Source organism: Typopeltis vanoorti, chromosome 8, assembly GCF_054136105.1.
Source record: "Typopeltis vanoorti isolate ZY-2024b chromosome 8, IOZ_Tvanoo_1.0, whole genome shotgun sequence".
Classification (NCBI taxonomy): domain Eukaryota; kingdom Metazoa; phylum Arthropoda; class Arachnida; order Uropygi; family Thelyphonidae; genus Typopeltis; species Typopeltis vanoorti.
Genome location: NC_143556.1, coordinates 1683702 through 1711242, shown reverse-complemented (window position 1 = coordinate 1711242; position 27541 = coordinate 1683702). Strand labels below are relative to the sequence as shown.

The 27541-nt window shown below is 34.5% G+C and overlaps 1 protein-coding gene across 2 annotated transcripts in view; it reads right to left on the bottom strand.

The window, feature by feature from the left end:
- LOC150103676 (uncharacterized) overlaps nt 1-27541 on the bottom strand; it is a 165191-nt gene that overhangs the window by 52927 nt on the left and 84723 nt on the right. For both annotated transcript variants that reach the window (XM_090397045.1, XM_090397044.1), the window contains exon 4: nt 13365-13574. In XM_090397045.1, the coding sequence (XP_090253171.1) occupies nt 13365-13574 (210 nt within the window). The remainder of the gene's footprint in view (nt 1-13364; nt 13575-27541) is intronic.

Genomic DNA, 27541 nt, shown 5'->3' with positions numbered 1-27541 from the left:
ACATTTTTTTCTATCACGGGATATCCGATTTAATGAATAAACAATCAAACCTCTGTGATTTACTATGTGTAAGCATAAATCAGGAAGGAATTCCAATAACTAAATTGGACAGTGGTTGTTGAGATTCTGTAGGAAGTAGGGTCACATTTATGTCTCCAAATGGTGATGCACATCATTTATGTTTGTGTTCAAATCACAAATATTTGTGAAGTGTGTATGAATGTTTCTCATCATCAAATTCCTGCCATGTACCCTTAAGGGATGTACAGGATATGATAGCACTACATGAAAAAAATGACATCATTACTAGCTTCCTATCTACAATTTTCCTACAAATCAGTCTGTTACTTTGTCAAGACTCCAACATTATCAGATCTTATATTTCTATCGTCTAAGGCACTTTGTACCATATCAATCCACCTATATCTTGGTCTTCCTCTGGTCGTTTTGCTAATCTTTCTTCACCCATTCTGTTTAAGTGACCATACCACCTAAGATTAGCTCTGCTAACATATTCCTGGATTCTGACAATGTCAAGTTCATTCCTAATACCCTCGTTTTTAATATGATATTGCCATTGATGCCATCTGTTCATGCCTATAATCTTTCTCAGGACTCTAATATCTGCAGTCTCTAGTCTTTGGTCAAGTGTTTTACTTCTGACCCAGCTCTCTCAGATCCATAAGTTAAAACTGGTTTGAACATTGTCTTGTATACAGTGTATATTGTATACTTCACTAATTTAGTGTTCCGAATTAATTTATTCAATTGATTTTCCACCATACCAGCTTTGCTGATTTTACTGTCTATTTCTATATCGAATTTACCATCTTCACTAAAAATCGTGCCTAAGTAGCCGAAATGTTTTACTTGTTCCACAGGTTCTCCATTCACAACACAGTTGACATTTTCAATGATTCTGTCTATTTTCATTGTCTTTGTCTTTTTATTGCTGACCTTCATACCATATCTATTACAACAGAGAATCTTCCAGACTTGTAGCGGATTTATTTAGAAGTATAACATCATCTGCATAAAGCAAAGAGCTGACATTAACATCTCCAATTTTGATATCGTGTTTAATACTACTTTCCTTCATAATGTGATCAATATAGATAAGAAATAACAGAGGGGATAATGTACATCCTTGTCTCATACCAGATTTAACATTAAACCATCTTCCTGTACTTCCTTCAGTTCTAACTGCTGACTCACAATTCAAATAAAGACTAAGTGTTGCTTGATATAATGCCCCATTGACACCGTATAACTGTAGCATATTGCATAGCTTCTCTCTTGGCACCTTGTCATATGCCTTTTCCAAATCGACAAAACTTAAATACAGATCTTTGTTATATTCCCATTATTTCTCCACTATTTGTCGTAAAGTGAAGATCGGATCCTGACAGCCTCTATTTGGCCTGAATCCAGCTTGTTCTTCCACAATTCTTCTCAACCGTTTCTCAAGTATAATTGCATAGGTCTTGCGCTGTAATTCTCATATTCAATTTTATTTCCCTTTTTATATATGGGTACTATGAGAGCTCTACTCCAATCATCGGGAATTCATCCCTCTGTCCAGGCTTTCTGAACTATGCAGTGCAGCCACTGTAAGACTTTTACTTCAGCATTTCTGGTCGAATATCATCTACTCCTGCTGCCTTTCCACATTTCAAGCCTTTGATGGCTTTTTCTACTTCAAGTATGGATATGTATTCCTGACTGCATGCCTGGTCAGTGTTTTTTTACGACTGTGCTGTCATCACTGCTTGTTTCATTTAGCAGTTTTTCAAAGTAATTACTCCATACTTCAAGGATATCTTTTTCATAAAACTGTAGTGTTTTGAATAGCTTTACTCTTGGCACCTTGTCATATGCCTTTTACAGATGTACAAAACTTAAATACAGATCTTTGTTATATTCCCATGCTTTCTCAACTATTTGTCGTAAAATGAAGATCTAATCCTGACAGCCTCTATTTGGCCTGAATCCAGCTTGTTCTTCACCAAGATTTCCTTCCACAATCCTTCTAAACCATCTCTCAAGTATACTTGCATAAATCTAACCAGGAACATTCAGTAAGGGAATATCTCTATAATTCTCACATTCAGTTGTTTTATTTCCCTTTTTATATATATGGGTACTAAGAGAGATCTACTCCAATCATCTGAAATTCTTCCCCCTGCTCAGTCTTTCTGAACTATGCAGTGCAGCCATTGTAAGACTTTTATACCTCCATACTTGAGCATTTCTGGTTGAAAATCATCTACTCCAGCTGCCTTTCCACATTTCAGGCTTTTGATCGCTTTTTCTACTACAAGTATGGATATGCATTCCTGATTGCATGCCTGTTGAGTGTTTTTTTTTACCACTGTGCTGTCACTGATTGTTTCAGTTAGCAATTTTTTGAAGTAATTACTCCATACTTCAAGGATATCTTTTTCTCCTGTTTTCATGTCACCTTTATCATCTCTAATTCCTTTTACAGCACTCTTTCCTCTATTTCTGAGCTTTTTCAAATACCTCTTGAATATCTTGCACCTTCTTGATATTTATTTTCTATGTTCTTACTAAAGTCTTCCCATGACTTTTGTTTAGCTAGTTTTACAAAGTGTTTAGCTTTCTTACATGTGTCTCTGTATTCTCTAAGGGCACAAGCTGACTTATTTACTGGTAATTTTCAATATGATTTCTTCTTTTCCTTCACTGTCTCTTTAACTTCCTGTGTCCACCATGGAGTTCTGATTTTTCTATCCTTGCACACAACTTCGCCACATGGCTCTCTGTCTAAATCAATCAATGTTTTCTTCAGGATTTGACACTGAATCTCCAAGGTTTGGTTCCTGTTCTCAAAGTCTTTCATTTTTTCTTGAATAATGTTTGTGTATTTTAGTAGTCTTTTCTGGTTATGAATTTATTGACATAACAGGGCTAGGATCAATACTCTAACCACGAAGGCCTAAAAAACCCTCGGCAGCAGAGGTGACAGTACAGTGAAATCCTTTCTCATATTGCCCAATGTTGTTTTTGAACGTGTGGTATTCTGGTGAAGTGGCATGATGCTGTGGTCTCCATATGAGACCACGACTTGAAAACAAAGTTTGTGAAACTGCGGTTGAACTGCACTATAGGACTACAGCAGGTTTTAGAAAGCCTGATTTAATTGCAAAGATGGATGAAAGAGTTTGGGTGATTGATGCACAGACAGTGAGCACTGGGCACCCACTTGCTGTCAATAATAGGAACAAGGTTTCGTATTATGAGCAGAATATAGATTTTGCTCAACAGATTGAAGAGGAGTTTGTGGAAGCTTCTCATTTCACTAGTGCTACCATCTCCCTTTGTGGTGTATGGTGCAATGAGAGTTACAAAGACTTGACTTCTATAGGCATTACTTTGGCAGACATTAAGATCTTGTTGCTTAGAGCTTTGCAGGACACACTGGTGGCTTGGTGTCATCACCAACTAATGATATCTAGAATACCTCATACCTCATGGGATAGATTTTGATGTATTTCGGCTTTGGCCTTTCTTTCCTGTTGGGGTAAAGGCATTGGCCTTTGCCCTAATGATTGGAGTAGCTATTTAATAGTTCTCTTCTATAAAAAAGGTAATAATGCAAAATGTGAGAATTACATAGGAATTTCTTTAAGTGTTCTAGGTAAGATTCATGCCAGCATACCTGAAAAAGATTGTGGAAGAGAAACTTGAAGAACAAGCTAGGTTTAAGCCAAATAGAGGTTGTCAAGAGCAAACACTTTACAACAAATAGTTGAGAAATTGTTGGAATATGACAAGGATCTGTACTGTAGTTTTGTAGATCTGGAAAAGGCATCTGATAAGGTGCTTAGAGAAAAGCTTTTCAAACCACTACAATTATATGGGGTAAATGGAACATTATAGACAGCAATACATAGTCTATAGATAAGTTGTAAGTCAGCAGTTAGAACTGAAGGTAATACAGGAAGTTAGTTTTATGTAAAATTGGGGGTAGGAAAAAGATGTATATTATTTTCACTCTTATTCATCATCCATATGGATCACATTATGAAACGAAGTGGCATTAGGCCTGATATTAGAACTGGAGATATCTAACTTAACTCTTTGCTTTATGCAGATGATGTGCTCCTAAACACATCTAGTGCAATCTCCAGGATTCTCTAACTAAATTGAATAACAGTGTAACAAATTTGGTATGACTATCAACAATATAAAAACCAAAACTATGAAAATAATCAGAAACATTAAACATGTCTGCTGTATTCTGAATGGAAAGCCTACAGAACAAGTAAAATATTTCAGTTATTTAGACACAGTTTTCAGTGAAAATGGCAGGTTACATCTGGAAATACATGACAGAATAAGCAAGGCCAGTGTTAATTTTACGATATTATTCTCACATCAGAACTTATTCTTAACTTTAATCTTACTTTTGTCTTGTGGCAGCAATTAACAAAGCTCATGTGTGCAAAATCTTCCAGAACAAAGAAAGTGCTTTGGGCTGGAGCCAAATTCTTTGTCTGATTTACTGGTGTTATATCCTAATTTTAAATTTTGGAAAATCTGTTTGTAAGTCAGCTGTGCCACCAAAATTGTAGGATAAGCGAAATATCTCCCTCGTAGAATAGAACACCCAGTATGACACACAGCTCCTCTCTCTCCAACTAATCTATATACCAAATTACCTGTATATAATTCTTACTCTGCAGTCGTGGCAATATCTACTTCAAGACACATAGGTTCGATTTTATGAGTAGTGTGCATTGGACTTAGAGATCAGGCAAGTTATTTTGACAATAAAGCAGTTTATTCATCACTAAGTAAAGATACACAATTTACAGATATTAAATTCACTTAATTATTGTAAGTAAGCTCTAACTAACAACTCTCTAAAGTTATCCAATCATATCCCACAGCCATCTGAACATTTCTATTTAGGACCAGGTGTCTAGAATTTTACCGCCCCCCCCCCCTTCCTAACTGTACATACATTCTGATCGTCAACATATAATATAATAAAAACACATTTAAGGAATTTCTACATTAATAAACTCCACCAGTTTCACAATAATTTGAGCTAGGTTTTTTCTTACATAGAATTAATTAATTCATTCAGATATTAGCTCAAGGCCTAAAGTCCTGCAACATTAACTTTAAATCAATTTCATCAATTCAAACCACCTTCACAATCTAAGTTGGTCTCTGACTAAATAATGAAAAGATCTTACTTTTCATGAAGTCTGGGCCTCTTAGGTTGATTAGAGTGATTATCTCTTCTTATAATATATAGACACGTTTACACAACAATATTATATTTTAATTTACCAAATATTTCAATCTGAAAATAACAGACTATCTTCAGTGGCTAGATAGGAACAGTTCTTTAACAAGGTGGAATACCAACAATTAATCATTCAAAAGTAGAATGATCCGCGTGATGTTGTATCGCTAAGTATTAAAGAGAGGAAAACATTTTTTTATCAGAGTAATCTGTCCTACTTTGGACAAACAGGACACTCTATAGAAAAAAGAATTCAGGAACATCAATCATACATTCAGCACAACAAATCCGATAAGTCTGGATTGGCTCAGCACAGAATAGAGACAAGCCATGTTACAACATCCTTTGGTCCAAGACTTGCCTCCTACACAGATATCGCTATAAATTTGAATGTTTATTTAAAGAAAGTGCCGAGGCCTTACTTCAATGCCCTAACTTGAATCGAAATGACTGTATATCTTTATCAAAAATATGGGAAAGTTTAATCAGGATAACACTGAAATTATATATATAATTTCAGTGTTAACATTAGACTAATTCTTACATTAGTCTAATGTTATTTATAAATTAAGATTATTATATGAATTCGTAAATTAATTTCTTTAATTTAACCATTACTCTGATAAAAAATGTTTTCCTCTCTTTAATACTTAGCAATATAACATCACGTGGCTTGTTCTACTTTTGAAGGATCAATCGTTGGTATTCCACCTTGTTAAAAAACTGTTCCTATGTAACCACTGAAGATAGTCTGTTATTTTCAGACTGAAATATTTGGCAAATTAAAATATAATATTCTTGTAAATGTGTCTATATATTATAATCTTAATGTCAGAAGTTTCTCTAAAGAATCTATCTCTTCTTATTCCCGCTAGACCTCGTCACTGCACTAGGACATCCCTTTCGAAAATTGAGAGACTTCTTCCTTGTTATCAGTGGACAAATTAATTCCTACAGCTTGGACGTTTGGCATCTGGTTCCTCCTAATACGACTTGCATTAGATGCATCGTTCTCCTGACCTTTGCTTCTTGAATGAAGGTCTCCGATTGAGATAACGAGTCATCACCGACGATTCTAGTGAAGCTCAGTTGCCGTTAGCGAACATTGTACTTTCTGCAGAACTCCTCGGCTTATGGTGACTCTGATATCGTCATGTGTCCGATCTCTCCCGTCGGAATTCCATGCGACTTCCTTGTCCACGAATGGAACTTCACTTCGGACAGTATTAGGACTCCCAGGAACGGAAAAAACCAAAAGCCCCGTCTCGACGTAGCACACTGCTATTCATTTGGTTCCGATGACCTTCACATTTTCTTACGCAGTAATCCCACGGGACCCTTGATGTTCTGCACCCGTCACCCTCATCGATCGGTGCACTTAGACAGGAAACCCCTGTGTAACGTCGACCTTCACGTTTGGAGTGGCCTCAGGTCATGACTTAATAAGATAATCCGTCTGGATTATCTTATAAATAAGAGGTTTCTTTAGACACATTCCAAATTAAAAAATATGAAAATTTCTCTATTAACCTACAAGTATTTTTAGTGAATTTTGTTTACCAGTAAAATCGGTATACAAGAGGTTTTTGAATAAAGTTCCTCGAATACATGATTTTCCACTGGTGTGGTGAGTAGCCAGCTGAAAAGATTTATATGGAATAAGAGAGAAATTAACCAAAACACCAAACTAGCAGGTATACATATACAAGGCAGCGTTCAAACTAATTTTATGTTATGGATCTGAGAGATGGGTTAGAAATAAAGCACTTGATCAAAGACTAGAGACCACAGATATGAAGGTGCTGAGAAAAATTAGGGGTATGAACAGATGGCATCAATGACAGAATCATATTAAAAAGGAACTCAATATTGTTTGCATTCAAGAATATGTAAACAGAGTGAACCTAAAGTGGTATGTTCACTTAAATAGAATGTGTGAGGAAAGGTAAGGTGTTGGATGCCAAGATATAAGTAAAGAAGCCCAGAAGAAGATCAAGGTCTTTTTGGATTGAGTCAAATGCCTTACAAACACGAAATGTTAGTCACGACAATATTGGAGTGCTGACAAGTAATAGGCTAATCTGGAGAAAAAGTGTGGTTAGGAGATTAATAATAATGTAATTTAATCAAGTTATGCTGCCATAGTAGCCTACACATCAGGAAATTGATGACCTTGATACATTTTTTTTTGCTGTTGTTGGTTACTTGCTATTTCTTATACTATTTTTGTGGAATGTCTAATGTTTGTGATAGCTTTCATGGTTAGTGACAGTGATCAATGATTAATGTATACAATGTGGAGGGTCAAGATTTCAGATATTTCTCATAAAAGCACCTGGTTTCATTCAGATCTACGTACCATCTAGCAACTGTCTTCAGAATTGCATTAAGTGTATTTATGAATAGGAAATATTTTGGGTTAGGTTTTGATAATGTGTGTGTGTGTGTGTTTGGCATATCCCCGATGGTGTCAACTGCATTACATATAAGAGGATGGGATGAATAGAAAGAGAAACCAGAGAGACTGTTGTAAAGACCAAACAGCAACAGCCACTTCAGGACCCAATAAAAGCAAGGCAATGATGATTAACTATGAAACACCAATAATCAACCACAGGATGATTGATGTGTTTTTGTGATTAATTCACTTTTGTATGATAGACATTATGCATATTAGGAATGTATTCATCATGCGAGTCCTAACACTTCATGTGTTCTCAAATAATTATAAAAACACAGAAAGCGTGTGTTTATATTGCTGCTTATTTCAGAACTACTTCAAGTTACAGAAGAGTAGTGGTACACCATGTTTTTCTGTTTAAAATTCTTATATAGTTTTCTTAGGGTTAATGCATCACACACACACACACACACACGTGTTTTAGGATTAACTACCTTACCGGCCATTATGGATCAAATACATCCTCAAATGCTTCGTATCCATCATATATTTCAATGTATTATCAATGGTATTACAATTTTAATATGCACTTCGTATCCATGATAACTTTGACGTCTTAGCGGGTAGCATGGCTAAATGACTGAGAAACCGAGATGAGAGACAAAAAATAGATTTTAATGACACGACCAGTTTTGTCTTTTAACAGACTTCTTCAGGTGCAAGAAAAAATAGAAATAACCAACAAAACTGTAATGGGATTAACTCTAAACTGCACAAAAAGTTAGCGAATACATTTCAATGTTAATGCGTTGACGTTTGTGTATTTAAAAACATTCTCTCTCTCTGACTAAATTGTTGGGCATATATGTGCACTCAAAATCATGTGTATGCCAATATTGGATAGCAGCACAATGACAGTCTGATGGTTTGTAACTCAGGTTGCTGTTGAGATGTATAGGATTGAGAATGATTTCTTTAGATTCTACTATCTTTCAAGTTCATCATAACAATGGAAAATATTATTAGACTTGTCCCATAGTACTGGATCGGTGCGATTCTCTTCATTAGAATTCACAGAAAGCAGAACATGGCTAGACAAAGCTGGCTTGAGTTCTCCTGTAACTTTTGTCTCTCTGATGTTCCTCAATGCATAGCTTAATGGATTTCTCTGTTTGGCCAAAGTATGGTTTCCCAAAGTTGCACCAAATCTTGTCGACTCCAGGATATTTTAGGTTACATCTAGCTTTAGGTCTGCTCAGTAAAGAGCAGAGTTTTGGTAGAGGTGTGAATAAAGTCTGTATGTGATATATCCTGAGAACCTTGGCCAGTTTGGGAGAGACGGAGCTGATGTAGGAAAGACCAAGATTCTCAGGAAATATAACATACGGACTTTATTCACACCTCTACCAAAACTCCGCTCTTTACTGAGCAGACCTAAACCTAGACATAACAATCCCAGAGTCTACCAGATTTGGTGCAACTGTGAGAAACTATACTTAGGCCAAACAGACATCTTCAGCTGCAAGAAAAAAATAGAAATAACCAACAAAAAAGTATAGTTTTCTTAAAGCTAATGCATTCCACACACACACAAGATTTTGAGGATTAAATGACTGGGAAACTGAGATGAGAGATAAAAAATAGATTTTAACTTTCCTACCAGCTGAGGTGGATGAAATATCCAGCCCACCATAGCATTCTGCATGGATCAAAACTTCATTGGCATTGTACCTTTCATCATGCCCTTACCTCCCTCTGCCGTTAATCCCTTCACGGCTATTTAAAGCCATTCGTGGATTAACTGTTAGTGCCTGACTAACAGTTTGTGTCACCTGTCTTTACACACACTGTTTTACTTGGAATTTTCTTTACTGTCCTAAAATATTTGACTTTTTTGCCTCTAAAATGATTTATTGTGTTTCTTCCCAAAAATTGAAAAGAATTTCACATGTGCAAAAATAATCAATCTTGAAATGACCATCGATCAGCTTTTGCAATGAATCTATTTTAGTAGCAAATTTGCTGTATTATAAATTTATTCTTCAAATCACTGCAACGGAACAGTTGCACTGGTTGTTCCAATATAGAAACAACTTTTTTCGCGAATTTTCAGATGTTTGCATTGAACATATTATGTCACATATTTATATTTTTAAATAATATTTATTGAAATAAATATGACCTTTTGCTTTCTTTCCTAGCAAAATACTGTTATATGGATTATCACATTTCATTTCTAGAAACGAATTTTTTTTTTGTTTTATGAACAACAACAAACGATGTTATATTGCATAACTCGGTTTCCGATTGTGAATCTTTTTAGTATCGAAAATTTATATTCAATGATGTTTTAGCAGGATTCTTCGCCTTTTCTTTCTTTTTTTTTTTTTTTTTGTAGGATGCACATTTCTATAATATCCAGTGCGTAACCACCGTAGATATGTTGAAAATATAATATGAAGGCTATCATATACAGAGTAATTTAAAATTCATGCTCATTTTGAAGATTTACTAATGCTTACCCCCCCCCCCCCCATCCTTATCCTCTCCTGGAATTCAATTACATAACCACTCTACCACTCTAAATTTCTAAAGGTTCAAAAACGTCTCCAGACAGTATTCAAAATCTATTACTTCATTTTACCGTTTTGACAAAAGAAATAAAGCAATAATATTGTTGTACCCTGAAGCTTCTAATTCTGTACTATTTCTTTGCAATCTAAAACCAGCTGTCTGCTAAAATGATTTGAAATTTTAGAAATATTATGCTATATTTTCACCACATAAAATTGTTTATATGCATAGTACACAAAAAAAAAAGTTCAGTAGTATTATTTTAGTTTCTTTTTCTTAAAATAATCTAAATATTTTTACTTCTACTTATGCTTCTGGTTGCTATTTCTGAAGTAATCTACGTCTTAGAAATACTTGTAGTAATCCTCTTAGCTGGAGGGAAAGGTAAAGGCTTAGATTACTCTCAGTCCTATTGAGGAAGAAAATTGAGAACGCTTAGCTAGAAGGGACACTAAAGTGCCTCAAGCTATAGTGCGAGATATATCAAGAATGTCGTGTTTCGTTTTCAATTGTTGATTAGTAGACATCCTAACATATAAAAAAAATACAGACATTTCTTTTACAGGCTGATACAGCATTTATGCTGATAATGACCAGTTTCATTTTTATTATCGAAAAAATATAAATTATTTCATATAATTATCTTGAAAAAGAGGCTTGAATTATTTTTAAAGAAAAGGAGCATATACTTCACATAATCTTATTTTTGGGGGAGGGAAGGAAGGTTATACTGAAGACTTATTCAATTTGCAGATATTTCAGAGAATTTATTTTATAAATCGTTCGCAAGACAACTGTTATGAACGTAAATCACTTGGGGAACATGCCCATTCATTTTAGTGTAAATAGTAGCAAAGGTTTAGTTACTTCAATAATGCCACGTATCTAAACTAGAAGAAAATGTCGTTATATCTGCTAGATGTTAGAACCCTTACATAAATAATTTTTCTGGCATGAATTCTCTATCAGCTATAATGTAATCAATCTACAGATTTTTGCCTTCTTGTATTCTACCATCTTATGCGCAGTGATTTCTTTTTTTGTACTACAAGAAACAAATCAGATAACACAAGAAAAATATGGAGTATTTTCTTTTTCATTGGGAATTTACAATGTTCTCTCTTTGTGTTTTGAAAATAAAGTACAAATGATTTTTTTTTCTTACTATTTTTGCCATTATAACATCTGATACAATTACAAGAGTGGCATTTTACTGTTTTCCTCCCTCACGAGAAAAAGAAATATGACAAAATATTCTGTCGAACTTTTGTAGTGGAAATTTTTAATACAAAACTTTGTAATATATATATATATATATATAAGCAAAAGTATTGCTTATTATAAAATTGGAGCATAATATCTGAACTTGTAGAAAATATATATATATCAATTTAAATCGCAACCATTAATTTTATTTTGTAATGACCAATTATACAGGAAAACCAAGAAGGTGAAAGTGAAAGAACAGTAGATTACAATATAAAGAAAAAAAAATTAGTGATATGATTAAAGAATTTCATTATTCTCTATAAAGCAAAGTCGCTCAAGCAGGTCCTTCAGGAAATCTGTGAAGTATTCTTCGAATCATGATTTTGAACAAAAATATAACATAATCTCGAACGTCGGCAGCCAGTTTTTTTAAATAATATTTCAAATAATTATCGTGAATTAATTTCTTCGAGAACAAAGAAAATATTTTGTGGAGTAAGCGATTAGAAAAAATTAGCAAAAAAATTAAAAATTAAATTGGTTCTGGAAGGTAACGCAATATTTAAGTGAAGAAATTAGGCAAGGATCTTTATTTTATCCAGGCATTAAAATTGTATTGTACAATAAAAAGAGAAAATAAAAATAATTTCTATATTTTTAGTTTATCCAATATAACTAAAATTCAGTTACCTAGCATAGATCAAGGAACTGCATTTCTTGTTATGGGTAACTGAGTCACAGCTATGAGCCTGAGATAATCTGATTAAGTGCTCTCTTCAGCATGAGGGATTATCACACCTTCTAATGGACATACTGGCCGAATTGCACTTCTTATCCATGTTCTTTCAACAGATAGCATGCATCGTATCCAGATTTTGCTGGATGTCTATAGACGTCCTAGCCGGTTGGGAGGTTAATGGCACGACTAGTTTTGTCTCTTAACAGACTTCTTCAGGTGCAAGAAAAAATAGAAATAACCAACAAACCGTATAGTTTTCTTAGGGCTAATGCATCACACACACATTTTTTAGGATTAAATGACCGGGAAACTGAGATGAGAGATTAAAAATAGATTTTAATGGCACAACTAGTTTCGTCTCTTAACAGACTTCTTCAGGCGCAAGAAAAAATAGAAATAACCAACAAAACCATCGAGGTTTTGTTAGTTATTTCATTGAGGAGCATCAGAGGGATATAAGTTACAGGAGAACTTGAGCCAGTGCTCTGTCCATGTTCTGCTTTCTGTGAATTCTAATGAAGAGAATCGCACCATCCAGTACTATGGGACAAGTCTAATAATATTTTCCATTGTTATGATGAACTTGAAAGATAGTAGAATCTAAAGAAATCATTCTTAATCCTATACATCTCAACAGCAACCTGAGTTACAACTTATCAGACTGTCATTGAGCTGCTATCCAATACTGGTGTACACAAGATTTTGATAGCACCCACACGCCCAACAATGTAGTCAGAGAGAGAATGTTTTTAAATACACAAACATCACTGCATTAACATTGATATGTATTCACTAACTTTTTGTGCTATTTAGAGTTAATCCCTTTACAGTTTTATTGGTTATTTCTATTTTTTTCTTGCACCTGAAGAAGTCTGTTAAAAGATGAAACTAGTCGTGCTATTAAAATCTATTTTTTTTATCTCTCATCTCGGTTTCCCAGTCGTTTAATCCTAAAAAACATGTACTTCAACTAAGTAAATCAGTCATCTAACACATGCCAGCAAAGGTTGGTCAATTGGTAGAGCCTCTGTTACTAATGGCTTACAAAAAAAGTTAAGCAAGTTTGAGTGCGGTTAGTAGTTGGAAGGAGTTCAATTGTTCGATGCTGTTACATAATAATAATAATATATATATATATATATATGTATATATAAACATACCTGTTCAATGGCAGACTGAGGACAATTATTTTCCAATATTTCCAATACAGATTTTAGCTCAGAATTGACAGAATCTCCAAAATGAGTCATATCTCTATTGTATGTGTAAGTAATATACTTAGACTGACGTGAAGGAGTAAGTAAAAGCTGAAGAATAAATTCTCGACACATTTTGTGGTTTTTTAAATATTTCTTCACAGTACTGGAATTCTAAGAAAGTGTAATAAAATTTAACTGAAGTCACAATGTAATTTTTGAGTTAAGCTTATGAGTAAAAAAATACAGAATCATTTATCTTACCTATTAAAAATCAGTATACAAATTTAAATTCCAATTCAAAATACAATGCACAAGTCAATACTATATATATCAGTATGCTTCAGTACATATTTGAGTATTTTAATTTTAATTCAGTATGAAATCTGGGAACGATTTCTTTAATTCTTATCTTCCATTGAAATATTTAAGGCAATTCTTTTGAAAGGCATGGAGGAAGGAATTTTGAGAAACATGCTGTTTCAATGCAAATGATACAAATATTAGAACAGTAATAAATAATAAGGAAGATATGACACTGCAAGCTGATTTGAATGTCTGAAAATTACAGGAAGTAGATTTATGGCATTGAATAAAGGACTGGTCATCTTATTAATGGAATAAAGTTGCAAAAGATTTGAGAGCTGGCATACAGAGCTGAAATTTAAATAGCTACAGACTAACAAGAGGGGATTTAATAAAAACATTTTTTTTAAAAATGTGTTACATTCTTCTGGTATTCTTCAATGACTATAACATTGAAAATGTGACAATCTTTTTATATAGTCCAGAAACTCTGCTTTAGAGATTAAACACAGAACATTTTAAAGCCACTTCAAACCTCCAGTAAGTGAGGCAGAGATCTCATATCTGGCAAGGAAATTCATCTCCTACCTATAGACAATCCCAAATATCTATGCCCATGTGAGATTCAAACTCACAGCCTGATGGTTAGAGGGCAGATAAGCAAACTTAGCCAACCATGCTGGAATTATGTGATATTTATGTGAATATCATACAATTCTCTTGATAATTGTTTTCCTTCATAAGTTAGATTATTCCTCTTTCTAAACATCATAATCCATGTTTTCTGTGTACAAATTTTGAACATAATCTTTCCATTTATCCAATCCAAAATCTCTTAGTTTTACACTTTCATTTAGTTCTTGGAGTTTGTATTATTTTCTGAATTGTTTGAGTACCATAAAAATCATGTTCTGATTCTTCAGAATAATTATTCCAGCATTCCTGTGATTCTTCTAACTTCCTATTTTAATTTTCCTTATCTCACTGTTTATTTTATTTTGTAAATTTATATTCTTAATATGTCGAGGTATTTGTCTTGTAGACATCTGTGAAATGTAATTTTCTTAAATTTCACTAAGCTTTTCAGTGATTGCTTTACCAATGTCTTGAAGGTATCCATCTGTGATTCATTTTTGTACTAATAATTTTTTTCCCCCCTAATGCTTCATTTCCTCCTTTATGGACACTGTCTTTAAAGGTTGTCCACTTTTCCTCTACTGTTTGTTGTTTATTTTTGGCTCTTATTGTTTCCAATTTATCTAACAATCTTTTCTGGTATATATGATGCTTTTCTCCTGGAGTAATTCTATTCTATATTTAGTTTTCTCCATATGCTGTTTTATTTAATTCTTTGATTTTTTTTTTTTGCTAGTGACATTTTTCTAAATACTAACTGATGGCAACTTCCTATGTCTGCTGATGTTATCATCATCAAATACCCGACATATACCCTCAAGGAATACACAGGATATTAGCACAGTACTACATGAACAAGTTACCATTAATCCACTAACTTCCTATAAAGAATTTTCCTCCCAATTGATCTGTTATCTGTCCACACACACCAGAATTTCAGACCTTATATTTTTGTCTCCTAAGGGACTTTTAATCTCAATCCACCTAGATCGTAGTTTCCCCCTCTGGGTCTTTTTCCTGCCATTCTCATAAAGAACACCTGTTTTGCTAGCCTTACCTCTCCCATTCTGTTTAAGTAGCCACACCATCCGAGATTGGTTCTACTCATCCAATGATAACATCAAGTTCTTAACTAATATCCTTATTTTTAATAATGATAATGCCATTGATGCTATCTGTTCGCTTCTCTAATCTTTCTCAGAAGTCACATATCTGTAGTCATTAGACTTTGATCAAGTGTTTTATTTGTAATCCAGCTATTGGACTCATAAATAATCGATTTGGATACTATCTTGTATGCAGCAAGTGTTTTGGCTAATTTCTCTTTTATTCCATATAAGATTATTCAGTTAACTTCCTGTGTAGTGAAAAGAAAGTGAAAAGGTGTATCACCTTTTTACTACTTGCATATCTGAAATAAAATAATAATAATAATTAAAAAAAAAACATCTTCACAACAAGTAGCCCAGTTGTGATGATACTTCACGTACACAACAACTTCTCGCCATCTTCGCTGGGAACAATTCCATCATCCCCCACATAATCCTGACCTTGCACCAAGCGACTTTCACCTGTTCAAACATCTGAAATCTTTCCTTGGGGGCTGGCGGTTTAAAGATGATAAATAAGGTCAAAGAAGCAGTCAATACGTGATTTGCGTCATGCATGGATAAATTATTAAACCAAGCATATAATTTCTTGACACCATTAATTTATGAGTAATGTTCTCAAAATGTTTCTGAAAATAAATAAATAATAATAAAAAAAATAAACAGAAAATGTGAAGACACCATCAGTAATACCAATTTGGCTTTAGGAGCAGTGACCAAAACAAGGAGTATTCATTTGCTTCATCGACTTTGAGAAAGCATTTGACTAAGTCCACCAAACTGAAAGGATTGAATTATTAAAAAAAAAAAAATTGGATGGTAAAGACATCAGGATCATTGAAAAGTTATATTTGAACCAAAAGGCATCTGTTGAAGTTGATGACATTATTACAGACTTCATTAACATCATAAAATCATCAATAACATCTGATAATCTGATGACACAGCTCTTCTAGTTAACAATATTCACTATTTTCAAAATCTTCTCGAACTAGTGAACAAAGAGCGAAAAAATGGGATTAAGAATGAACATCACCAAAACTAAATTTATGGTCATAAGCAAGAAACCAATTCTTAATTCAACACTTTCCGTAAACGGGAAAGAAATAGAAAGAGTGAAAAAATATAAATATCTCAGATGCTGGTTAAATGAAGAATGTAATCCAGAAATGGAAATAAAAGTTAGAAATGAAATGGGAAGAAAAATTTTCCCCTGATGAAATCAATCAACACTTTGTAACTGCAATTTAAATTTACAACTTAGAGTATGCATAGTTGAATGCTATGTGTGGTCTGTATTGCTGTACAGTGCAGAAACTTGGAGCTTGGAGACAACATTGATAAAAAAAACTTGAAGCCTTTGAGATGTGGTTATACAGACGAATGTTAAAAATCCCATGGAAAGCAAAAACGTCTAAATAAGAAGTACTGGAACAAATGGGGAAATCATATTAACTTTTAGATACCATAAAAAGAAGAAAAACTGCATATTTTGGTCACCTACTTCATAACGAAAAATATAAGACACTCCAATTAATTATAAAAGGGAAGATAAATGGAAGAAAAGGACAAGGAAGATGAAGAGAATCTTGGCTAGCAGACAGCAGACTGGCATGAGCTCTAAGAAACTGTTCAAAGTGGCTGAGGATTGCTCAAAATTTGCCAAGGTGGTTGCCGACCTCCAAAAGATGATGACACTCAAAGAAGAAGCAAGTGAAAAAACTATCAACAAATTGTATTCTTGTATATGTTCTTTTAGATCTTTATGTATCATTATTCTAACTCCTTTAGTTGCTCTTTCATATTTTTCTATTTTGCTATATATATATTAAAGATTATATATATATAATCTTTATTATTAAAGTTATATATATATATATAGATTGCAAAGTTGAATAGTAGGAGTTCGAGGTTATATCGTAGTGTGTAGTGTTCGTGCAAGCTCCTGATAAGATAAGTATTATTTTCAGTTATCATTGATAAAATTACTTAATATTGTGTAGTTTTGTTTTGTTTGCCTTGCGTATTTTAGTGTGTCTATTTGTGTGTTTTTGGTGTATTATAACTTATTATTTGATAAAACACGTTGCAATAATTATGGCACCTGTACGAAGGAAAATGGCGACCAGTAATGATGGTTCGCCATCTTTATCAAAGAACGGTAGTAAAAAAGAAATGAGTCAGTGTACTAGCTGTGAAATGTATGCTTTGCGGAGTGCGGTTGGAGTGTGGATAGATGATAATAAAGGATTGAATGTGTGTAGAAAATGTAGGGAGAATGAGGAATTGAAGGGTATTTCGGACCGTGAGTGTGATATTTTGTCAAACTTCAGAATGAAGAAAATAGCGATATGACAAGAAATGGCAAGGTTATACATGAGAATTATGAGAGTGTGAATGTAGAAAGTGTGAATGATAGTATTAATGGTTTCTCAGAGAATAAAAAAGATGAGATAGATGCATTGAGTGAGATCGCGTTGTTGAATGGTGCGATAGAAAGGGCAAAACAGCAGCTAGAGTGCATGAACAAAAGTCGACTGAATAAACCAACCAATAATAAAAGGTATGACAGGAAAAATAGGCGTATGAATGTGAACATGAACAAAATGAAGGATAGAGTGCTGTATGGAGACTCGTTAGTACGAGGTGTGTTAGTAGAGGATTTGACAAAATCGTACCAACCTGGTGTGACCATAAAGGATGTAACTGAGTCTATTAGAGAGCAAAAGGAAATCGTGAAAGAAATTATTGTTGTGGCAGGTACGAATGATTTGAAAGGAGATAAAATGGAAATGATAGAAGACCTGAATGAATTGTTTGAGGTAGCAAAAGAAAAGAGTGAGAGAGTTAGAATGATTAGTCATTTGCCACGGTATGACAGTGAAATGTTTAAAAGAGTCATTTGCAATGTTTAATTGCGAATGACTTTATGCGTGGGTTATGTATGACAAGTGGTGTGGAATTTGTGGATGTGTGGAGTGAGTTTGATGGGTGAAAGGATCTATATAAGATGGATGGCTTGCATTTGAATGGTTATGGTGTAAGAAGACTTGAGAAAGTGTTGCTGAATGTAGTGGATGTGCAAATTCAGGGAAACTAGATTTGTTAAGGGGGGGGGGAGGAGTACATATACAGTCCTTAGGGAGGCAGCTGAATGTAAGAATGAATATAATATGCTAGAGCAAATAAGGACAACAAACCAGAGTGGGATAGTTAATATAAGGCATCAAGGTAGGGTTGGGGCTAATGGGGGTCTTAAATTCATGTACACTAATACTAGGAGTATTAGGAACAAGAAGGAAGAGTTTTTGGCCATGGTTGGCACTTCCAGACCACAGGTTATTGGTATTAGTGAAACATGGCTGACTGTAGATGATATAGCTAGTGGGATTGAATGTGATGGGTATAGTGTGTTCAGGAATGACAGAGAGAATAAAATGGGGGGAGGAGTATTGTTGATGATAGCTGATGAGCTACAGCCAAGGAGAGTAGAAGTTGAATTGCAGGATAGAGAAAAGAGCACATTTGAGGCCATTTGGTGTGAGATTGTGGCTAGCAGAACTAAATATACAATTGGGTGCTGCTATAGACCAAGTGATGGAAAAGATGGTGGTGACAGTATGCACAAGCAAATAGAAGAAATGAGTGGAAGGAGGGTGATTATTATGGGAGATTTCAACTATGGTCGCATTGATTGGAGTGAGGAGAGGACACACAGGAGGAAGGAATTGGATTTTATGCGGTTATTAAGGGATAACTATCTGTGACAGCATGTAGTGGAAAATACTAGGGGTCAGAGAGTGCTTGACCTAGTAATTACATCTGAGGATTTGGCTGTAACAAATATGACCACATTGCCACCAATCGGTGAGAGTGATCATAGGGTCTTGACTTGGGAGGTGGCTAAAGGTGTAGAATTTTCAATTAAGACAGGGTACATGTGGAATTATCGGGCTGCAAAGTATGACAAGCATAGGAGTTTGATTGGCTCAGTGCCATGGCATGTACAACTGCAAGGACTAGAAGTTGATAGTGCATGGGAGGTAGTTAAGAAGTGCTTGCATGAAGCAATGGCTGACTGTATACCTAGAGTCTGAACAATAAATCAAGTAGGGGTTAAATGGATGAATAACACCATTAAGCTTGAGCTGCAAAAAAAAGAAACAACTATGGAGGGAATTTAAGGAGAAAGGTGACCGGTAGGCACACGAATGGTATAAAGCGCAGGCCAGAAGGGTGACGAGTGTGGTAAGAAAAGCAAAAAAGGATTACGAAAGAACATTGGCCATGCTGGCTAAAAGAATCCTAAACAGTTTTTTTAGATACATAGCAAGTAAAAGGAAAAATGTACATGGCAGAATGATTTTAAAGAATGCCGATGGTAGGGAGGTAACTGAATCAGTTGAGATAGCTGAGTTACTGAGTGAGCACTTTGCAAGAATATATCATCCAGGTGGTGACATTGCAGAAACGAATAAACCAGTAGATTATACGGGAATTGTGGTGAATGAAGTGGAGGTGAGTAGTCTATTGCATAACCTCAATGTCAATACATCTGTGGGATTGGATGGTATACCAGCTCGTGTAGTACGAGAAGCAGCTAAAGAATTGTCAGTACCCTTGACCATTTTGTTTAATTTGAGTCTCGGGTCTGGGTTAGTCCCGAGCGGGTGGAAGGAGGGAAAAATAGTTCCACTGCATAAAGGTGGTTCCAAGACTGCTGTTTGAAATTACTGACCGATTAGCATATCAGGAATCATCGTCAAGGTCTTAGAGAAATTAGTCAAGAAAAGAATACAGGATTGGATAGATGAAAATGGGATATTGTACGGGGGACAACATGGTTTTGTGAAGGGTAGATCATGCCTCAGTAACTTACTCACGTTTTATAACACAGTGACGGCTGAACTGGATAGGGGTAATGGGTTTACAGTGATACTACAGGACCTTGCCAAGGCCTTTGACAGGATACCACATGGAACCCTAATCAGTAAACTGGAGCAGATGGGGATAGATATAGGGTTGGTAAGATGGATAGGAGGGTGGTTGAAGGAGAGCTACCACAGAGTGGTTTATTCAGGAGTGGAGTCAAAAAGACGGCTTGTGACTAGTGGAGTGCTGCAGGGCTCTGTTCATGGACCACTGCTTTTCAATTTGTTCATCAATGATATTGGAAAGGATTTGAGAGGAAGCGTTCACTTGTTTGCTGATGATGCAAAGTTGGGTAGAGCAATTGTGAGTGCACAGGATGTCAAAATTTTACAGGATGATTTGGATAGTTTGGAGGACTGGGCTAGGAAAAATGGATGTCAGTTTAATGTGGCAAAGTGTAAGGTTATGCACTTTGGGGTGAAAAGAACAGCAGCAGTATATCGCATTGGTGGAACCGTACTCCAGGAGATTGATGAGGCCAGGGATTTGGGAGTGCTGGTGGATAGGGAGTTGAAGTTTAGGGGGCACATTGCAAAAGTGACTAAAACAGCTCACCAAATCACTTGGCTTATGAAAAATACTTTAACATGCAGAGACAAACAAGTTGTTGTTCCTCTGTATCGAGCCTTGATAAGACCCCATCTGGACTTCTGTGCCCAGTTATGGGCAACAGGGTTTCTTCGTGATGGGGAGGAAGTGGAGAGGGTCCAGAGACGAGTGACCAAGATGATAGCAGGTCTGTGGAATGAACCTTATGAGAATAGGTTGAGGATTTGTGGTTTGCAGAAATTGGACAATAGGCGAAGGAGCGGTGATATGATTGAGACATTCAAATTACTGAAGGGTTTTTATAAGATTGATCCAGAAGATATTTTTGAAAATATGACTGGTGGTGGGAGGACTAGGGGCCATGCATGGAAGCTTGGCAAGAGCGTGGTTGACAAGAGTGTTAGAGCTAGGTTTTTTACTTGGAGGAGAGTGGTGAATGAGTGGAATAAGCTTCCAGAGTCTGTTGTGGGTGCTACGACCGTGAATGAGTTCAAAGCAAGATATGATAGATACTGTGTGAATGCTGAATAGTTGTTCCAGACATGATGTTAGGGCCTCCCTCGATGAGTCTGTCGACTCCTTGGAGTTGCCCGGAACAATAATAATAATATGCAGTTGCCAATTTGCTTTATTCCTTTGTCTCTGATACTGCACAATTTAATGTTATGATTTTCAAGCACTTCAATTTAATTTTCTGCTGTTCCTGTCAGTGATCTCAAATTCCAAGTGTTAATTCTCGGTATTCCTTATTCATCTGTTTCTAGTCATTTCTGGTATAACCACCTGGTCTTTCAAACTCCGATTTCTTTAAACAATTAGATTTAACATTCTGTGGTGAGCCACTAACAGGATGCTTCATGGTTGTGTTAGCAGCCCTAGGTTGTAATCTTCTAGCTGGTCAAGAAAGATGACAACTGATTCCTTTTTTCTCTTCTTGTCTACATATAGCTTTGATAAGTTTTGCAATCTTTTGTGTGTATCAAAATTTCTCTACTGTTCCAATAATGTACAACATACTTCCTTTCAGATGGTTTATCAGCAAGAAGCTGATGAATCTTTCTTTTAAGGTGGTCAGCATTCACAGTAAAGAATTTATGGAAATAAAAACATACATGCTGGAGTAATTACGCTACTTATAATTAAGAAAATAACACTCGACGTCTCAACCTCTGTATTGAGGTCATTATGCTTTGTTAATTGTTTACCCTAGCCTCTGGTGAAAAAAATAAAATAGCTTTTAATTTTATTTATTTAGAGATTTTTTTCTATCATCTATATATTATTATATTGATATGTATAAAAATTATTTTATATTGTTAATTTATATTTTTATATATTTTATTTATTATTTTTTTTTATTAATTTTATTTTTTTTACAGAGGTCAGGCGAGGGTAAACAATTAACAAAGCATTTAGATTTATCTTACTTTTGTATAGTGTCATGTCGCTTGTGTCCTATGCATATGTTTTCCTGATGATGATCTTGATATAGAGGTTGAAATGGCGAGTGTTATTTCATAATTATAAGTAAAGTAATTACTCCAACAAGTATGTTTTTGTCTCCATAAAATTTTCACTATGAAAGAAGCTGATGAATTTCATCAGCATTAAATCACAAATGAGGAAGTGGTGGAAAGGCTGTTGCTTGATGCTACAGCCGAAGGAACTAAGGCTATGAAGCCAGTGCATTGTCTATTAATTGTATGTTTTTGCTAGTTTGCATGCTGAGTGGGCTAGTGGAAAATATTCAGAGTTGAACCACAAAATGGCGACTGTTCTGTGCAGTGCTCACTGTGAGAACAGAATGAAAATTTGTGACTTACAAAGTTTAGTTGATAGGGAAAAGAAAAAAGAAAAAACGAGGAATATGAGAGAAATCTAGAATTCAATAAAAAAATTTCCATAAAACAGATGCAGAAGAAAATTTTCAATACATGACTGGGAAAGGAGAACATCCCCATCCCCCTGGAAAATGTGTAAGAGTAATTAGTAACAACAGTGTGAGGACCAATTTTTTGCTTGAAAGTGGTAAATGAATGGAATGGATGTTTTGTCTGTGAATAAGGAGAGATATAATAAGCATTGCATGAATACTGTCACTGTGCATTGCATCTCTATAATGACACACCCGAGTAACCCATGTAATAATAATAATTATCAAAGGTTGTAAAGAAGCATTAAAAGTATGTCTGGGTCTCTAAAGCATAGTTCTCAAATTATTAACCCTCAGTCCAAGTGACACTATATTAAATTTACTAACAGATTCTAACTTTCAAGGGATTAATTAAAAAATAAAATATCAATTATTTACTAATATTCAATCTAAAGAAGAAATAAACATTAACACATTCATGTCAGGGAGAGAGAGATAAAATACCTCATGCTGCTACAATTTCTGTATAATATCAGCAGATGCACCACATACTGTGAAGGATTCTTTGTATGACCAAATCAGTGTAAGGGAAGGGAGGGAGGGGAAGAACACATTTGTTTCTAGATATATTAGAAAACAATATATAAGGACAATGCTATATGTGGTTAGTATACCCGAATTATTAAAGGGTACAAATATGTGAACCAACATTAATGAGCTATGTGAGAATGACAAACATAGGATGAGAGAGAAGGATTACTGGCAAATGAAATTTTTTAATAATTTTTAAAATTACACATGTGTGTGACCTATAAGTTGCTGGGTAGAGTGAAAAACATGCAATCCTATAAACAACAGGAATGCATATTTGCATTTATATGACAGCATAATTTTTTTTAAAAAAAATAATAAACTTTTAAGAAATTTAATCAGGAAAGAGATTTGTTTGCAAAATATAAATAACTAACCAATAATAAACAGCAACTGCATACATTAGTAGCTCAATAAATAACTATAGGGCGAGATTATCAAATGAACTAATAATGCTGATCAGATAATTCATTTAGGTGTAGCAGGAATATGTGTGACTCGATGATGCAACAAATCATCTTGCAAAATTTGTTGTGCTTGTAATGTATTTATTTCTGTTTTATTTATATTTTGCTTTTTTCACCTAAGAATTTGCTTTTACACTGATGAGCAGTATGTAGGTCTTAGAATCTGATATTATTATTAAGAGAGACCTCCAGGGAGAGAGGGACTCATCGAGGAAAGTCATACTACCTGTACTAGTTGTCATACCTGTTCTTGAATTCATTCACAATAATTGCACACACACACCACATCCAATGATAATCACACACCACTATGAAAGAAAAACCTAGCCCTCACTCCCTTCTTGACAGCACTCATTCTCAACTTCCAAGTATACCCTCATGTCATTTCCCTATACTTTATAAAATGAAAAATTCCATCTATTGAAATCCTGCATGACCCTTTCAGAAATTTGTAAGTCTCGATCACATCGCCCCTCTTTCTTCTCAGTTTGCTAGTGTCTGCAGTCTATAAATTCTGAATCTGTCTTCATAATAAGTATTCCACAATCATATTATTTTTAACACTCTCTTTGCAATCTCTCTCTCCCCACTATGACCTGCATGCAATAGTCCAATTCTGATATTGCATCATTTAAATATTTTTAAACACTTTCCTTGCACTGTTGATAACATGGCGCAGAATCCAGCATATCCCTCAAGATGTAGCAGCGATACCAGTCAAGGGGTAGCAGTGAGCTCAATGTTGCATACACCAGGTTGATAGCTTTTAGCAAAATGACCACTCATCAGTTGAACAATCACTTCTGCATCAGTCATCCTCATAAGATCTACATTCAGTAGTTAATTCTTTCATATTTGTTTTCTCTTTTACTTGCAGCATAATGATAGAATTCTTTTATGTTGTCTTTAACTTGTAGATCCAGTTTCTTTTCAGACTCAGCTTTCTGTACAACACTTGCGATTCTTCTGGCCTGCTATTTATAATTTTCATAACTGACATCATTCTTATGCACACAGTATTTCTTCCACATCATATTTTTCTTATGAATCTCTTGCTTAAATAGATTACACCTCCATTTCGCTCCTATCCTATTTATTCTTCAAACCCTAGGGGCACATTCTGATATTGCATCATTTAAGTATTTTTAAACACTTCCCTTCAACTGTTGATATCCAACCACTGATAACATGGCACAGAATCCAGCATATCCCTCAAGTGGTAATAATTTCCTGCTTTGTAGTTCAGCATGTAACCTTTTCAGAATGGAACTTTCATAAACTTCACCTCCTCCCAAGTAAGTAATGCATGATCACTGTCAGCAACTGGAGGCAGAATAGTTATATCTTTAAACCAAAATCCCCCTCTGACACTATAATCAGATCTAACACTATTTGATCTCAAGTTCCTTCTGTCACATGCTGCTTGAGGAAGTCTTACAACAGTTCAATAAGTTGACTTTCATTCTTTTCATGAGGTTTCACAGCCACCCAATCAATATTCAGACAATTAAAAAATAATAATTAATTAAAGTCCCTCATTACAATTACTCATTTTGATCATCATCATACGTATCAAGGATTTAGGCCTAGTATGGCCTGTTCCGGCCTTAGAAGTCATTGTTGAATCGTTTAAGAGGACGTCCTGGTTTTCTTTTTCCTAATGGCTTGTACTTTAAGGCTTGTTTTGGTAATCTTTCTGTTTTCATTCTTTGAACGTGTTCCATCCATCTATGTTTATATTTTTTAATTTTTTCAATTACTGGTTCTTGGTTTAATTCTTTCATAATATCTTCATTTCTTTTGTGATCACAAATAGGTATACTTTGCAGTTTTTCTCATAAACTTCATTTCTGCTGTTGTTAATCTTTGTTTGTCTTTTTGTTTTATTGTCCAGATTTCGCTTCCATACATTAAGACCAGTAGGGCTAATGTATTGTATACTTTTAGCCTGGTTTGTTTTTGAACTAGGTTTGGTTTAAATATAGAGTTAATTACTCCTGTTATTTTTAAATATTTTGCAATTTTTATGTTTATATCTTTTTCATTTTCATAAGTGATCATACATCCTAGGTAGTTAAATGAATTCACCTGTTCTAAGATCTTGTTATCTAATACTATTTTAGTTCTTGCTGGATCTTGTCCTTTAAAGGCCATAGTTTTTGATTTTTCCGTTGATATTATCATACCATACTCTTTGGATATCTCATTTAGATTTAAAATAGCTTTCTGTAAGTTATCTTCAGAATTTGTAATTATTATTTGGTCGTCTGCAAAGAGGAGAGTGTTTAAGTTAACTGTAGGTGAAAGTTTAATTCCTTGATGTAAATTTTTACTCCATTTTATTATTATTTCATTTAAGTAGATATTAAAAAGAGTTGTTGAGAGGGGACATCCCTGTCGGACCCCTTGGTTTATCTCTCTTGTATATGATAGCTCATGATTTAATCTTATTTGTATTTGATTATTTTCATATATACTTGTGACAGCTTTTAGGATATTATTTGGTATTTGTCTTTCTTTTAATATGTTAAATAACATGTTTCTTTTAACTTTGTCAAATGCTTTTTCAAAGTCAATAAATGCAATATGTGTTTCTAAATTATATTCTCTTCTTTTCTCTATTATTAATTTTGATTCCATCATCATTATTTGGTAAGGCATTTCTTCATCACTAGTGACGGATCTACTAGGTCTGTAACAATATCCCACTGGGTAGAAAGCTTTTTACCTTGGGTGTACTGAACGTTAAAGATACCAAGAAATTTTATACTTGGTTTTTAATCCTTTTCCCAAGTAAGCAAAACAAAGTTTTGCATGTGAAATATATTCACATCTAAGCTACTTGCACATAGAAGCTAATGACTTCCTCGAAACCGGTCTGGGTAGTGGTCCTTCCCATTATGTATTGCATTATACACGTCCGAAACGGGGTGTGCTTTGCATTCTGGGATATATACTAAGGCAAGTGATATGAAGTCATTAGCTTCTATGTACAAGTAGCTTAGATGTGAATATATTTCACGTGTAAAACTTTGTTTTGCTTACTTGGGAAAAGGATTAAAAAGCAAGAATAAAATTTCTTGGTATCTTTAGCGTATTTCATTGTGCATTTGATCTTGCTAGACTCCACATCACACCAGATTGCTTCAAACTGACTGCTACATGAAAAACGTACTGGTATTGCAGTCATAAATTTCAACTCTTAACTGTAATCAAATCATCTAATATGATTAGCAGACCATCCCTCCTCCTCTCCTGTCTATCCATTGTAAAAATAATGTATCCTTTACGCTCGATACCAGTTAGTATATTTCTGATATATATATATATATATATATATATATATATATAAGCTTTCTATATATATTTTATATATATATATATATATATATATTTTATATATATATATATATATATATATATATAAAAATAAGCTTTCGACGTCGAAAGCTTATTTTCGACGTCGAAGGCTTATTTTTCACTTGGTTAGAATATAATAAATTTAGTTTAATCCTTTATCCAAGTGTGAGCAAACAAAGTTTGCACCTGAAAGTATCTTCAGGACTGGGGTAAGGTGGTACAACACCAAGGCGACTCCTTGCAAAGGTGGAGCAAGCTACCAACACTCCTATCTCAGTATCTTCCATAATGCAAAACACATCTCCTTGTGGATATGTC